Source organism: Trichoplax adhaerens, genomic scaffold (genome assembly GCF_000150275.1).
Source record: "Trichoplax adhaerens TRIADscaffold_8 genomic scaffold, whole genome shotgun sequence".
In the NCBI taxonomy this organism is placed as follows: Eukaryota; Metazoa; Placozoa; class Uniplacotomia; order Trichoplacea; family Trichoplacidae; genus Trichoplax; species Trichoplax adhaerens.
Window position 1 is genome coordinate 2036862 of NW_002060950.1, and position 17216 is coordinate 2054077.

Here is a 17216-nt window from a genome sequence, read left to right on the forward strand (position 1 = left end):
TTTCTGTAGGAAAGGGAACACTTGATCAATTCGTTATCCCTTGCTAATACTGTATGCAAGTTGAACTGGTACACTTTATGCTGCTATGTTGGCCACAATATCGTACACTCCAGGTTATCTTCCATTTGACCTCAACACGTAGCGCACCGGTTTGCATGCCAGCTCATGCCTGCAGATGGCCTAGGCTTTCTCTCGATCACTCCATGCCATGTCTACCTGCTAGTAGTATTGAAATTTTCCTTGCATTGACAATGCAGTGGAAGTCGTTATCGATAGCTAGCTAGCCAGCCTTTAACTTTCTTATGCATGATGTACTCATTAACCGTACTTACAGGCGTGAATGAGAAACTACCTGTGTAGAAATGAATCGCAACCACCAATCAATTTATCAATCTGATTTTGCATAAATGGTCCTATGGCGAGGCTTATTAATCATCAGTCTACTCATGTCCAGTATTAGGCAGTTTAATAGATTTCAATTCATATTCAGGATTGGATGATGGGCTGTATTCCTCCTTTAGAGTTAGGCTATATTTTAAAAATAGAAATAGCGCTGCAGATCAACTGTAACAAGTTAGCTAAATGAATGTCCTTTTGATAGACCATGGAGGCTATGTCCTTGATGATCGACTTTACCGCCTTTCTTTCGTATATTCTCTATTACAGCTAAAGTACTGTACTGTATAATGTATACGTGCGAGTAGCCTATTCATATACTACTATCAGCATGACGTAATCAATTGCATACAAATTAGGCATCCGTGAGATCGGAGGTAAACTAATGACTGCATAGTATCATCACTATTGATGTAGCCAAGGAATGCTGTATTGGCCAAGCTCTCGAAAATACCTACTCTTGCAATGAAACTGTAAACAACCTACGATATTTCATGATATAATGATATTAATCTATAAGTTAGCCTTGATACAAGAATAGAAGCGTCTACTGCCAACCTCGTCAATGCATTAAAATAGCATTCGCGTATGATCTCATTCTAATGTAAATATACTGCTTAAATTCATAAATTTGAAAGCAAGATACAGTAGCCTTACAAATGAATAAACCAATCATCTACATGTACGTCTTCTACTGTACTGTTCTGCTAATGTCAAATGTTCATGACGTGTGAACCCAGTCGATTTTGAAATTCTTGAATCGGTTGGCTGGCTGATGATTTAATCCTTTTTTTATGTTGTAGCTGTCAAACTAAGCAAGGAAAAGCCCAGCATTGTTTGGAAACTCGATGAGGAAGATGATTCAGAATTGGATATTGTAACTACGTTGTTGATTAAGCAGGTAAGCAAAGAGTAGTCGTGCTGAACTATCCATAATCAAAAGTGTTTTGAGAATTATCACAATTTATGTAGCTTGGTACTAACGTATACCTATAACTCGATTTTGAAATCGTACATATTCTATACTGAGTGAAAGTAACATTTGACAGTTGTGTTGACCACAACATGATATATAGCAATGTTGACAACCAATTGGAACTGAAGATAATTGAATGATTAACCTAGATAATATCTTAATGATAGGCTTGTCTAGGGGCTTCCGCAAAAAAAGACGAAGTAAATGTTGTAGAAGTTTGCACCGTTGACTATAGTGGTGAAGAAGTTCAGTGTCCAATCGTTAATTTAACGTGCAAAGGATCATCTGTAAGAATTCTACGTTTATTGAAAGCTAACAATTTTTATTACTCTGTCTACAGCATCTGGTATCTTCATTTTCTCTTTATAGGCATGCAGTACAGTGAATGCAACCCTCCATTCTCCCGTTGAATTAAAATTAACCGCTGGTAATATTGTCAATTAATTAAATATTTCTTTTGTCTCTTCTTGATTATCCTTAAAATCATCCATAATCAAGTACTTTAAAATTGAACAATTGTGATGACGCATAGGTAGTGGACCGGTTCATTTATCTGGTTGTCTTGAAGAAGGTATGCGTATAATTTTTGTTATGAAACTAGCTTCCAATCTTTATTTACATGTGAAATGAATTTATCAACAGTTTTAGTTGATATGTCTGATGATGAAGATGAAGACGAAGATGCCGATGAAGGTAAGTAGTATGATTATTTGCCAACTATAAACAACGTAAATATTTACATGTATACATTACTTGAACTTGTAATTATAATAATTTATATCTCGCAAACTATCAGATTCCGAAATTAAGACTGCATTACAGGTTAGTAGGATATCTCTACTATCAGCTAATTCTACAATATCACGTAATACAAATGTTGTATTTACAATCTCAGAAACGAGGAGCATTAGATGAAGGAAACGGGCCGGTTGCAAAAGTAAGCTCTTTATGTTATACAGTTTGAGCATAAGATTGTCAAGATAACGTATTTCGCATTGTATTTTTGTAGAGAAAAAAGCCGGAAGTAGCGCTAGGTAGCAATTTAAGATTTTCAATAGTCTCTCAAATTTTGAAATGGTCAGAGCAATATTCATGTAGTAGATGACGAAGAAGACGGAATGACGATGACGATGACGATGATGACTTTATTGTTGATGAAGCTGACGAAAATGATGACGATGAAGACTTAGATGATGAAGATGAAGAAGAGGAAGATGAAGAAGATGATGATGATGATGATGAAGACGATGACGATGAAGATGATGAAGAAGAAATTACGAAGGCTCTAACGAAACTCCAGGTGAAATAAGTTTAAGAATATGGTTCTCTCTAATATACAAATTACGTACTACCTAGTTAATGTTGCAATAATTGTTGTAATTATTTGATTAGTCTACAGTGGTGATATGCTTTAAATTGTTGAGTAGCTTTTACCGTATGTAGAATACTAAGTTAATATTTTTTCTGCTATGAATTTACAATAATTAGAAGAATAAACAAACGCCTGTAAAGGAGACATCTAAGGTTGGTATACGATTATCATGAGATTAACTAGATTACTGTAGCTCTCGCAGTCCAGCCAATTAATTTACTATCTTTGTTGTTTTATCATTATTGCAGAAGAATGATACGAAGTCAACACCGTCAAAAACCCCAGCCAAGGTTTTCATTTAGTGCTATATACAACACTGTTAATTAATGTATTTATCTCTATCTACTAAAGTTGAATTGCTTTGTAAGTGGATTGGTTGTAACTAGTAATTGATTAGTTCATTTAGCAATGTAATTTACCCGTATTTATGATGAGTTGCGTTGATAACTGACGCAAATTAGTTTTATTAAATGATATGTTGTAATTACTTTAGTCGTTATTTTTACATGCTGCCCTTGAATATGGTTTAATTAGCAAATTTGATATTAAAAGTAAACTTATTCGTCTTTTATCTGGCTATAACTAAATTATAATCTTTAGAGTTCTGAACCCATGAATGTTGATGAAATCAAAAAGAAGCTAGGAAAGGTGAGCCTGCTTTAAAGTAAAACTTATAATTTTAAGGCTACTAAGTACTTTGGACTGCCCTAACTAGATTTACTGTTGTGTTACCCCCCCCCGTCCGCTGATTTTTAAATAATTTTCGTCAATATTTTATTTTTAGTCGCCAAACTTACCAAAGAAACCCGAAAAATTTCAGAATTTCATGAAACACAACTTTAATGTTACTTCAGAAGAGGTAATTAATTTTTTTACCAAGTTATCAGCCTCTTACGTCTGACCATAAGTTTTATTTACTATCAATATGATATACTATTATTATCGAAAGTTTACGCTTTTGGCTTATTTAATTTCAGGTCATTGGTAACTTATGGCAATGGGTATCAAAACAAGCGTCTAAAAAGTAGATTCTGTTTTTCTTAACTTAATCATAATAACTTGTATGCTTGTATAAAGTAATGAGTCCAAAATCTATCATAACTTGGAATTGATGATTTTTGATTAGAGTTAATAGAAATTTTGCGATATTTTACATGCTTGTTATGTTAATGGGGTTATTCTTGCATAGTTATGATCGTAATAAAATCCGAATCTATCTTAGCATAACAAGTTTGTCTACGAGTTAATAATGTCGCTTTTAAAATTATCCTATCACTTCCGTTTCTTTTTGGAGCCATTTCAATGCATCCAGCCTCCCCCGTTGTATTAAAAGATCGCCGACTTTTTCTCTACACAGTTGATGGTAGTCATTTATCCAGGCAACCTAAATTGAAAATGAAGATTCAAATATTACTAGATGCAATAGTAAAATTACAGAGTTTCGATTTTAGTATACTTCTTCTTCGGTTAGTAACTCCGGAGATAACAACTTCTTCTGAATCGGCACCTATATGAACAAAAAATGAAAACAACAAGAGTTGGATTAATTCGTGGTGAACATCCACCTACTTAAAAGATATAGTAGTAGCCTAGTAAATCCTAACCAGTGTAATGGGTTCGAATGTTAAGAAGCCTATGCCACCAAAGTTATGCTATTTAGGTATAAAAAATTCAAACCTGAACTCACAGACACTATTATAATTTTGTACTTATAATTAGTGATTACATGATATTATGGCAAACGTACTTTCGTTTCCACAGATTTAACGATTACAACATTTTCTATCCTTATACCAAAAGATCCGTCTTCGTAGTATCCAGGCTCTACAAAATAGACACGAATTATATTCTCTTAAGATAGTTTCATGTTAGCAAGAATGTATGACATAACTACTGTATCTTACCATCGGTTACAGTCATATCAGCCATTAAAGGAACGTCGTACTTTCTTGGTCTTGATCCAATTCCATGTGGACCTGCAATTAGAAAAATACCATAGAATTTACAATTTCGTATCAAAGGCCATGATATATGACAGCCGTCAGATTAACCTTCGTGAACCATCAAGAATGCACCGACTCCGTGTCCGGTTCCATGTCTATAATCGAGACCGACATCCCACAGAGGCTTACGAGCTAGCATGTCTAAGACGTGGCCTGTATAAACAATACATCATAAATACCATTGCCAGAACAACAAATTATTATAATCGTTGGAAAAAGTTCAAGGCCTACCGTTGGTACCATTAGGAAATATTGCTTTACAGAGATTTATATGCCCCTTAAGAACCCTAGTAAAGCATTCCTATATATTATCGGAAGTTAATTCCGCATTTAGATTCTTACGAATAGGACCGCACCAGATGTAGGAAACATATGCTAAAATAAATCTGTCTTAGTGTCATAGAATGCCTTAAGCAAAATTTTACTTTTTCATGCTCCGTTGGATTCCCTAGATGAATAGTTCTGGTGACATCAGTGGTGCCATCTCTGTAATTTATTTTTAAGATCAAACAGTACACTACTATAGTGATGAAACTCTTACAATAGATAGATAACTAAAATTACCTAAACTGAGCACCGGAATCGCATAAATACAAATCTGTTTCCGTTATTTCTCGATTTGATGCCTCCGTAGGGCTATATATGGAAAAAATTTCAATACAGTTGTAGTTACGTAACAGATTTGATTGAAAGACCAAAACAAAATGGTTAAATAATTCCCACCAATAGTGAATAATAGCCCCATGTTCTCCGGATGATGAAATAGTTGGAAAACTTAAGCTAATATAGTCATCTTGTTGCCTATCAATATACGTGATTTGTGGGAAACAAAAATAAAGATGTTGTCAATGATTTAATTTTCGCAGAACTTCTACATAAAATTTACTAACTTTCGAAAGTCTTCAAGCACATCGGCTGCTCCAATTTCTGTAACCGGATTTATTTTAATCTAGAAATCGGTAAAAATAATGGCGGTATCTTAGCCATTAAACTAAGACAATTGGCAAAACATAAATTTAAGAACCTCTTTTTCCAACCAAGCATAAAATTCACACAGAGCTGCCGCATCCCGGATCTAAAACATCAAGTAATGATCTAACTACAGTAATGCAATAATTTGTATGTGATACATAGTAGTCAAAGAGCGTCATTACGTGAGCATTCCTAAGTCCATCTAGTTCCGTAGTATTTTTTAGGGCCTTCATCAAGGCAATTGGCGACGGTTTTAAGTATCGCTTTTCCTAGATATTTAATAGTAAACAATAAGGAATTGTAGAAACGATAAAAGATGAATAGGAAGTAATACATCCATTTCATTACGATAATACCTTAGGAACAACGTTAACCAGGGCATGACTGCTCAACGGACTAATCTAAATTTAGCATGAATCGTTCAAATATTAGCGATAATACTCTGAAAGGGCAATACTGTAACTATCGTTGAAAAGAGTTCAATACTAACTGACCCATATTTGACCATGGTTACTGCTGGAAATATCCTCAATAACTTCGAGAACATTTTCATAAGGCTCGAACTTCAATTCTGATTCGGTCTCCAGTTTTAAATGATTAAAAATTTCTGATGTAATTCTCTCCAGTGAGGTAAAAACGCTATAAATAATGGTTATATTCTAATTATCATTTTATTATATTTAAGCTTACACTGTTTAAACGGCAATATATAAGTAAATTGGTACGGGTATAAATGCAGTACTTACTATAAACAGTTAGCAGTTACAATCGCATAAGCAAAGAAGACAGGATTATATTCAATATCGGCGCCTCTAATATTCAAAAGCCCTATTCAGATAAAAGTTTGATACTTCAGGAGATTGCAGATTGTATGGTAATATGTCGTCTACATATCATGGCCTCTACATTACTAACGTACAAGCAACTTCATCAAGTGCCGAGATGACCAACGCATCACAATTAGCAGTCGACATTTTATCCCTGATGTCCTTTAGTTTGTCTCCAACACTCTTGCCTAGATATTAATGCATTGATTACGCTATACCAAAGTGTAATAATAATGGCTTTCAAGGAAAGAGTTAGAAAGAGAGGATATACGCATATATTACCGCTATATTTTAGAGGGAGTATCATTAAAGGCGATAACGGTACTTCAGATCGATCATAAGAGGTCCATACTAGATCTACTAAATTATCTTGAACAGCGACTAGGGACAATCCAGCATCGCTTAATTTCTAAACATAAAATCAAAAGTTAAATATATTCAATAACTTTAACGCTATACACAGCACAATTTTCGTGTAGCATTTAAGTATGACGTTTATTACCTGTGAATAGCTCTTCCATAATTCTGTAACCATTGAAGGCAATTAGAGGTGCAAAAATAGCGGACAGAAAATAAATAAATTATTTATTCACGTTTTTCTATACAAATAATGAAAATTTTTAGAAAATTTAGCATTGTTTCATTAATATTCCTGTTAACCATGTGTAAATAAGAAGGGATCTACGCCAACGTATGACTCTTTGGGAAGAATCTACAATTAATGATAATGCGGATTGAATCAGTAATAGAGTATTAATAACTATCGAGATAGTACCACTACTGATATCTATCGGCTATTTTCGGATATTTAATAAAGTTAAGCAATATACGGCAATTTATCATTTTCACTACACAATGATGGCATAATATCCACGTTACTTCAAATGCATAAAGCGGGAACTATGCACTTCATAGCGGAATACGATATCATCATAGCATACGTATAGTATGTATTTAGACTAACAATAAATAAATTACTTGAATAAGCCAGTCCTCCATTGATAAGGTATCTGCTAGTCCTAGATTTTACCAGAAATTAATATGATGATAACGTTAAATTTTATCTTACCAATAATAAAACCAGACTGCAACAGGCCAATTTTGAGGAAATTTTTTTGCATAGTATCATAGTTAGGCATAATAACGAATGTGGTTATCTAGTGCTTGGCTTAGCCTATGTTAAGGGTTAAAACAAAAGACCTTATACCTTGTTTCATTAAGGTCCAGTTATCGTCCAACTGCTCAGTAGCTTGCAGATAGTATCTACCGTCAGTCCATAATGCAGCTTTATCGCGAGTGACAATGGCATTACCTGTAAATATAGCAGAGCTGTCAGCTTGTTAAACAGATAAACAAGGCCAATTCAGTGCCTCATAATTCAAAGCAATTTACAATATTAATGAATTAACTATCATCTGTAATATCTAATTTTACCAAAAGAACCGGTAAATCCAGATATAAATTCACGTCTCTTATCCCTATTAGCTAAGTATTCACTCTGCAAACAAATAATTGTTGATAAAAGATATTAGGATTCGTAGTAAAAGTATACCATCATCAACAATACATGTCATTTCACACCGTTATGCCGGTACAAATTCACAGTCATTACAATCCTATATTGCAGTTGGACACTGGTAGCAGCTGTAAGGGTTTTCGATTTATTGATAACATTGTGTACAATTAAGTTATACGGCTGTATCATTACAAATCAATCAACTATCAGTAACGTAGGAAAGACTGGACGCAGTTTCTAATCCTACTACTTTATACATTGACGCATGTGAGCCATGCAGATTCGATAATACGCCTTTAGGTACATTAGGGTTTATCACTATAATGCAGTGTAGCGTACTATAACTAGAATCGGATAAAAAATAAGAGCAGATAAGATTTCATCTTATCTTATCCTTAATTAATGAATGTTGATGTTTATGATCATCATTGTGATTACGGTATTACCTGATGGGCATCATTAGTTGGTATAATATAAGCTTGTAGTGGATGAGGAACATGCTTCATATTGGCCATGAACGATCGCAACGTTCGCAGTAACTGACCATTTTTAGTATTATTCATATTGCAAATTTTAAGTGCTTTAATATACCTTTCCAGTCCAGTGGCTGCAATCACCTGCTTAGTTTAGCTTATAAAATAGGCAACCTCAACGAAGAGTAGGTAGCAGGATCATAAGGGCCCCAAATTCATCGACGGGGCTTGAATCATTTGATGTGACGCCGTGTACAGTGTACAGTACAGTACCATACAGTAAGTTACAGTGCAGTGTTCGATTTTACTGTACTGTACACTGTACAGTTTCATAACATTTTGTCACTTTCGGGCCATATTTTTCTTTAAAAATACAGTAAAGCTATAATAGAATGATATATGAGGTTGATGGAGAGATTCTGAAATATCTGAATCTGGTAAAGTTAGAAAGTTAAACTTGCTCTTAAGTCCATAAATGATGAAAGTATCACTGACCGTTATATCCCCATTTGTGAATGATCTACAGTACTGTACTGTACATAACATACTGTACACTGTACACTGTGCAGTACAGTACAGTACAGTATTACTGAACTGTACTGTACTGTACTGTACTGTAGAGTTAATACTGTACTGTACAGTACAGTACAACATGCAGTACAGTACTGTACAGTACTACAGTACTTAAGTGTACTGTACCCTGTACTGTACTGTTCTACTATACTGTACAGTACTGTTCTTAAGTGTACTGTACTGTATGTATCATGATCAAGAACGACTACGATTCCGGACACTCGGACAGTGAGGCCTTTGGTGATCATCATTAGATATTGCCCCTGCAACAAATTGATTTGTATTCTATCTTTGGTAATACTTAAATTGTTAGCATAAAACTCGGACAACATGATTTATTTAGGACTACAAAAGTGATAGGATAAACTATCCCGATACAGCAACTGTCTGTCTCTATATTGATGGTCATAGGACTGTAGTGCTGTACAATATGTAATAACAAGTGTATAACATAGGAAATAGAAAGTACCGCAAATATCTCTGATATCCAAATAATTTCATAAAGCGCTATTAGATCAACTCTATCATATACAGGACTACTCGAAGATACAGTATTTTACTGAATACAACTTCTATTTATATATGTAATTCTATCAACGGAATAACCAATTTTATGTCAGTTTTCATAGCTGTTACGGGCAACGTATACGATATGGTATATATCGACAAAGTAGCTTCAGCGAGGTGTACGAAAAATTTAATATGGAAATTCAAAAGTGGCTTCGTCTAATGTACTATTGTACGTACAGTATGTACTTGCATCATATTGATGCATAGATCACCATACTTCAAGTCATAACCTCACCGTATTCATGATAGTCCTCTTGATTGAAATATGTTGAAAAAAATTGTTTAATCTGGACCGTTGTAAACATATGTAATAGGGTTTTACAGTGACGTAAAGAGTACTGTACTCCAAAAATTACACACGATTTGGGGATTTTTATTTTGCATAATCCATTCAAGGTTGAACATGTATGAACAACACGATAGTTACTATTAATGTATGAATTGATAATACAGTATTATCAGGGAATACTAAAAGAAAAGTCACCCTCTTTTCTTTTAGTTGCCTAGATATTATGCGGTATAGCACTTTAATTCATCCGGTACAATATTTATTGCACGCTACATTGTTCGAATAGAGAATACAGTAGTAGTAAGAGTATACTACGAATGATTAGAATATAGGGGTATTTTTGTGTTACCTGTTGTGTTTAGCTTAAGCTATTGAATTATTATAGCACAAAATATTCATCACCAATATCTAATTAACAGATATTATATCAACGATATAATGTATTAAGTTCAAAAACCTACTTGTTATACTTACCTTATTACTTGTAAGCAGGTAAACAGCTTTAAAAAAATGATCACACCTATTTGTAAAGCCTCAAGGGATTAAAATAGAGTATTTTGTGGGCGAATCATCGCTCTCAAAATTGCCCACTCTGTGTGGGTTGTGATGCATTAACACAGTATGACCTTATTTATTTACAGTAATTGCACAACCTATACGATGACTTATAGCATTTGTTGTAGGGATTACAGAGTATTTATAATGAAACATAAAATTGCACTACTGAGGTATATTCAGTTTATATCTCGTAGGATGTTGCAAATTTTCTTTATAATCTTATCATTGAAATATAAGTTTTGAAGTTCCAAATAGTCAAAATTCAGCGTCGAGGCTAGCTTCAATTAATATACTGTTAAATTTTTGTTAATAGTAGACAGTATTCGGTTTGTAAATCAATTTACCCCATGAAGGATATCTTAGGACAATACAATTTATTTATAGAAGAGTCTTTCTACTTTGGGTAAAGAAAGTTTGTCTTAGCATTCAAAGGCATTCAGTAACTAACTCTCTTATAGAGTCAAGTACTATCCACACACATAGAGATAAATTAAATTCAACGCTTCCAAAGATAATGAAAGGAGTATTGCTAATAGTTAATGAAAATATGGCAATAGCCAAGTGCAAAATTTATTGATTGCTATACTGTATTAATAGCGCTCATATATCTACCTAAATTTAATTTTAACAGAATATTAAGATATTCCTTTATCAGCTTTTCCAAACTCGGCTCTTATGTGTAGTCTAATAAGACACTAAGATGACACCAATCAATACGCGCAAATTCTAATTTTTTAGTATTAAAGTATATAAATTAAAGGTATACGCATAGTAGAGTACTTCGTGTACTTCAAAGGTTTTACTTCATATCACCTCATCATAATCTACGAAATTTTACTCTTTTTCATCATTTTAATGTAAGAAATCAAATAGTAGATAGGGATAACATTTTGCATATCTATTAGTGATTACTGAATTATTCCCATCTAACTTCTCAAATCAGCGTCGTAACAGTTTACTACTAAAAGCGACTACAATGTAAAAATAGAAATAAGTGTAATTCACTTTCATAATTGATTGTTTTAATATATTGAGGACAAATGTTTAAATTAAGAAAGCGGACAATAGTCTACCTATACTACATTGGCTAACTGTTTTTACCTAGAAGATAGTTGTTAAATGCATGAAAGGCTTGGTTACCTCAGCCAATTAGATAGCATCATCATGAATTCTTCTAGCGTAGAAGTTTAATCGAAGATAGCATTGCACTGCTATCGTAGCATCTATAAGTTATAAAACAATCCAAATCACAATCCTTTGGAAATAGTTTTAAATTACTAATTTACATATATATATGATATGCACATGTAGATTGTATACAATACATTAAGTACATAGATGTTAGCCAGAAGAATAATATCTATAATCATTTAGCTGTCCTACTCCTTATTGAATATGAACATTACTTATGTCTTTGTCAGGTTTTGGGGGCTTATTTCAATTGCTAAACGGTGCAGTTGAAATTAATAACTTAGAGAAGGTACTCGTATAATAAAGAGACATTGCTTAATTCTGCATTTTTTCAGCTAGTAGGCCCTCATTTATTTCGAACATAACATAAAACTGACTAGTCTGTGGACGTAAGTAACAATAACAAACAAAAATCGGTATAATACTGAAGTTAAAAATCAATCGTTATTGTCCCTAAACAGCTGTTCCTTATTTCATGTAAGGCTCATCGATTATGTTAACAATAAATGACGCAATCCATTGTATACTGAATCTACAATATAGTGTGTACACATAAGAACATAACGTACAAATGTATTCATGCTGTATATACAGGCCATTTATTCATTTATTTACGAGTTTAATAATCTACTTTTAGCTGTCACAATGAAGCGAGAGAGCCAAATGAGACAAAACGCCATTAAATTAGTAAATTATAAGAGCAAGATATTATCTAAGTCTAGATCTTGTCACAACGAATCGAAAATTTCCCCGAATTTTACATTTTAATCTATTTGAAATCACAATTCTATGTATTAAAACATAAATAGCTGTAGCCTATCTACCATACTATTTTATCGAATTCGACTTAACACTCACTATTGCCGATCATAACAATTGATAAACTAGTAAATGCCTAACATAAAATTCGATAAAGGAAGGATAATACCAATAGAAATCGTCTTGAACTAATAAAAATCTGTTTAATGGAGACAAATGACTTCAGTGGAAGAATTGCTAATGCCCATATAATATATTGTTATACGATACTTCGCCACCTTATACATATTAAAATTTCTGTTACACAATTTAATGGGCGAAACTGCATAGTAGAGTAGACAAACTTAATAGCAAGATAATAAAGATATACCCTTTACCATAATTTGCACTGGCTTGTTCTCATTCTCATTACGTCAATAAGTGTTAAATATAGATAACTAGCTGCGTATAGGTCTTGAAAGATATTATAGAGGAAGGATAAATACAATTATAAATAGTGATCAAATCTTTATTATAAAATCTTACGTGAACATTGACTGCCTATCTTTATAACGGGAGAAACTAAAATTTGCTCGTACGATTGATTCAGTATCTACTTCACTATCTGGAGTTAATAAATAAGAGACCACTCCTTTATTAACAGTAATGAGTTAAGTCGAAATTAAAAGTAGTCAAAGTAGTCATAGTTTTGTTATTGCTTTATTTGCAATTTGTATAAGTTACTCAATACTGCAATGTTTGCTTCACTTGACGTCATAAAATCGTGCCGGTTCCTGACACCCATAACGTAGGCGGCAAAAGATTAATTATTTCGTTTATAGAGTATTTCATTGGAAAATATTCTTGCTGTATTATCTTTTTATCATAGCCTACGTGTGTATTATCAATACTATATTGTAAAGGCTTTGCACAATACCTGTACGGTTAACTATTACGATACTAATGTTGTACTTGCAGCTGCTTCTTATTGAACATTGCCTTAAGCTGCATTGTAATAATTACAATGTACAATATCTCAGCATCGTAAGGCTTATAAAATATGATCCAAAGTGATGAGTTTTTTGGTTTGATTATTATTGAAATATGACTTCAATTTTTGACATATCATTTATGCAATAAACTATCTAATTTTAGTTATTTATTCAAATATTTATAATCAAGAAAGACTTCATGTTGAAGAGTTCAACATATTATAAAGTTTACTAAAACTGCGGTATTTAATAAGACGTTAGTAGAAACAATACATCCTTTTAAGAATAATAATTAATCCTTTGCATGTCATAATTATAATCTATGAAAAATTTTAAATTATGAAAAGAATCGAGAACGATATCTAAAATTTATATTTTTGATATAATGTATTATATTGTTGTATCATCTAAGGTTTCATATTGGTCATAGTTGGCTCTTTTACACTGAACGTGTACAGTATATGGATTGTAGTACTCGTATAATATTTGACAAATTTTCGTCTCAAGATAGAATATTTAATAACTTTTATTAGTTGCCAAGTTCAATTTATAACATTTCTATATTTAAAGCCAGTATACGCTAATACAACTTTGCAATTGGATGGATGCCTTAGTAGCTCAAATCATAGCACTTTTATAAGTTGGGATATATTTGCTCCAACTGCGTGTTAACAGTAGGTGTGACACAGAGGTGCCGATATAATGGTTTACTGTGTTGAAATATCCATAATAATAGGTAATGTCAGATTGAACGTTTTCACGACTATCGGTTCCTAGTTCCTACCAAAATGAACAATACCCATAATAACGTGATATCAAAGAAGAAAGAATTTGCAAAATTAATTGCAATTTACTATACAACACAATAGTGTAATAACAGTAGAGTCTGAACTACAGCATAATAATTTATCGAATCGGCATATATTTAACACTCCAAAGTGGAGCTTGTAATGCTTGAACACAGTGCTACTGATATATTGAGCAAGTGAATACCGGAAGAAATAAAAGCTTGATGCATTCGTGTAACATGTACCCCAGTCATGCACATAAAATTAATTATATATATACCGTAATTAATTGTTTTACTAAACAAAGACGCAAAACAAATATTATGATGAGATCATACAATCAAAGTAGTCAGGTGCGATAAAGAATGTGTTAGCAAACACAAAAATTTTACGTCTATTAATATAGTTATTGTTGTAATACATTTTACTCTTGCCTCTAATTTGTATAGGAATAATCATGCCCAAATGCATGAAATTCTTTCCTTAAACTCTATCTTAAAAAGTTAACTAATATAAAAAAAGCTAGAAAATATCAAATAAATATTCTCTTAAATACAAGCTTAAGCAAAGTATTTTATCTACCTCTTCTATAACAAAAACCATCATAATAATTTTATAGTCTAAAATCCATGCGCCCGTTTCATAACTGGAACAATAAACAATATCGCCGTAATTAATATCGTACTCAGACATCTCTAGTCCTGTTACTCCTGTATTCAATTTACTAATAAGCTTAGAGAAAAGCATTGAAAACGAGTCAAAGTTGTAGAAATGTTTTCATTAATTTTTAACAAAAGCCTCCTTCAGCGGCAGACTTGGACATTTGAAGTTTTTAATTTCAGACAATTATTGTTGTAATGTTTTCATCATAAATTCCATTTAGCGTGATATTGATTACTTTGTATGTTACAGTACAGTTGGATAATATGCATTATCACTTATAGTATGTGAACGCACCTCTTTAAAGTATAGTAGTACTATCACTTAATTAATAGATAATTTCCTACTTTCCATCGAAAGAAATCTACAACAGGCTAAAGCTTATCGGGATGAAATATCATCGTCTGGTTTTAATTCAAATTGATATGTTTCGTACTCCATTCGAGATACCAAAAATGTCTTGAGGTTATCATGAATGGGTCGGTTTGTTTCGTATCGGCAACTCTCACTACAGTACAGTACAAAGGTTATGCAATGTTAATGTGCAGTACATTAGTGGTGTTGATGATACAAACTTTTTCTTCTTTTTTATTTATTTTACACTTGTCTGCAGTTGTACTGTGTACAGAATATTGTTGTAAAATACGATATTTTTTTGTCAGTCAAAAATATGGGGCATAAATTTCCATGAAAATAATATCAATTCTACAGTATTATAATTTCATTGACACTGTATTGACAGCTCTAGACACTGAAATCCAATAGTAGTGATACAGTTACTGCATACTTTAGTGTATTTCGACGTCCTGCCGTGGTACTGAATTCTGTTATTTGCACACACAAAAAAAAACAAATTTCAATTGATTTCTACTATACTGTACAGTATCAGTATGACGTCAAACGCTATAGGCGGGCAACGGAGTGGAGTCTCTATAGTCTCTTACAACATAATTATACTGTGTAGACCACTATTACAGGGGCGTGGCAAGTCCTCTAAAATGGTTGAAAGATATTCTGCTATAGTGTTGCCTTAAATTATGTCTTGAAATTGTGAAGAAATGGACTTCTCAATTTGGCTCCAATTTCATGTAGACAGATTAGTACAACCTTGAGCAATTGGCTCTTGATATTTTGAATTGAATAATTGTATTTCTTTCCAGTTTCTAATACAAACTATCGGTCGCTGTTACATGTTCGGTCGCTCCAACCATTTTACAAGTCATATCGTAATACCGGGTTAGGCTATAAATGCTGTAAAGCAGAATAAGTAAATAAATAAATCAATCTCGAGTCTCCGTAGAATAATAATTATTATCGCAGCTTCATTTACTACGATGTTGAACTGTTTTGACTTGCGTGCATTTGCATATACTGCATTGTACTGATACCGCAGTACCGTATTCAAATAATATATTGCAACACAGTAGTGTATAGTAAATAGATTAACTCCACGGATGAAAACAATGACAGGGTAGTCTCGATTTAACGGATGCATTTTGTGACTTTCGTCTCATCATATACCGTAGCAGGTATAATTTAAAGTAATTTAAATAAATAATTACTGTTTATTTCAGTTAAAATGATGATATTTTAGGGTGCGGTCATTGAATATGATGCATAACGAGCATGTGTTGTCGTTGGTAACTTTTTAGATCAATTCGTAGCTTAAAGTAGGTCTAGATAACTTCAGTTTCCATCTGACGTACGGTACGGTAGAAGTAATAAATTAGCAATGATGCCTGGAGCAACATAACATACGGCTCAATCAAAAAGAGGTGTAGTCGAGTAGTTGCAGATTAGTTGATTGCTTGCAGTATAAGATATTTTCCATGGTTTCATTAATTAATTATACTCTAAATACAGTACTAGTGGAAACTAGCTCACTCGCAACTCGTTGATGATACTGTACGATCAAGATTCAACGATATCTGACGTTGAAACTTTCATTAATCCATTTTTGATAGTGGAATTGTTCTCGCGACGACAACAATCAAAGACTACATTATGACATGTAGTAGAAAGATTTATTATCGTTAAAGGAGAGTAACCAGTTGTACAGTACTGTAACTAGATTAATGCGTTGTGCATTCAGGACAAATATTATAGATAGAATATTCACAGTGACCATGAATCACCAAGAGGCAAACTGTCAAGTTGGGTGATCCGATAACGTACTCGATACAATATCGAGCACTATTGGATAAAAAAGGTTACTTTGGATAGGACTGCACAGAGCGTGTACCGTGTACTGTACTGTACTGTCGACTACCGCTCGTACTGTAGTTGGTAGTAGTACTGTACTGTACAGTACTGTACTGTACT

General features: G+C 33.1%; 2 protein-coding genes across 2 annotated transcripts; one reads left to right on the forward strand and one right to left on the reverse strand.

Moving 5' to 3' along the window:
• Positions 1–85: 85 nt before the first annotated feature.
• TRIADDRAFT_58657 (uncharacterized protein) lies at positions 86–3772 on the forward strand (the record flags this gene model as incomplete). The annotated part of the gene is made up of 12 exons (XM_002114591.1): positions 86–113; positions 1200–1297; positions 1540–1659; positions 1742–1799; positions 1905–1943; positions 2015–2065; positions 2169–2194; positions 2268–2309; positions 2861–2896; positions 3345–3392; positions 3529–3603; positions 3722–3772. 12 exons carry the CDS (start codon positions 86–88, stop codon positions 3770–3772), a joined length of 672 nt encoding a protein of 223 aa, XP_002114627.1.
• Positions 3773–4008: 236 nt separating this feature from the next.
• TRIADDRAFT_28167 (uncharacterized protein) lies at positions 4009–8625 on the reverse strand (the record flags this gene model as incomplete). The annotated part of the gene is made up of 24 exons (XM_002114768.1): positions 4009–4128; positions 4201–4251; positions 4349–4396; positions 4492–4568; positions 4649–4720; positions 4796–4900; positions 4979–5048; positions 5173–5233; positions 5312–5383; positions 5471–5548; positions 5638–5696; positions 5772–5822; positions 5902–5988; positions 6076–6120; positions 6214–6358; positions 6466–6547; positions 6639–6734; positions 6829–6955; positions 7049–7071; positions 7207–7258; positions 7525–7565; positions 7754–7858; positions 7981–8044; positions 8509–8625. 24 exons carry the CDS (start codon positions 8623–8625, stop codon positions 4009–4011), a joined length of 1848 nt encoding a protein of 615 aa, XP_002114804.1.
• Between the last annotated feature and the right edge of the window lie 8591 nt (positions 8626–17216).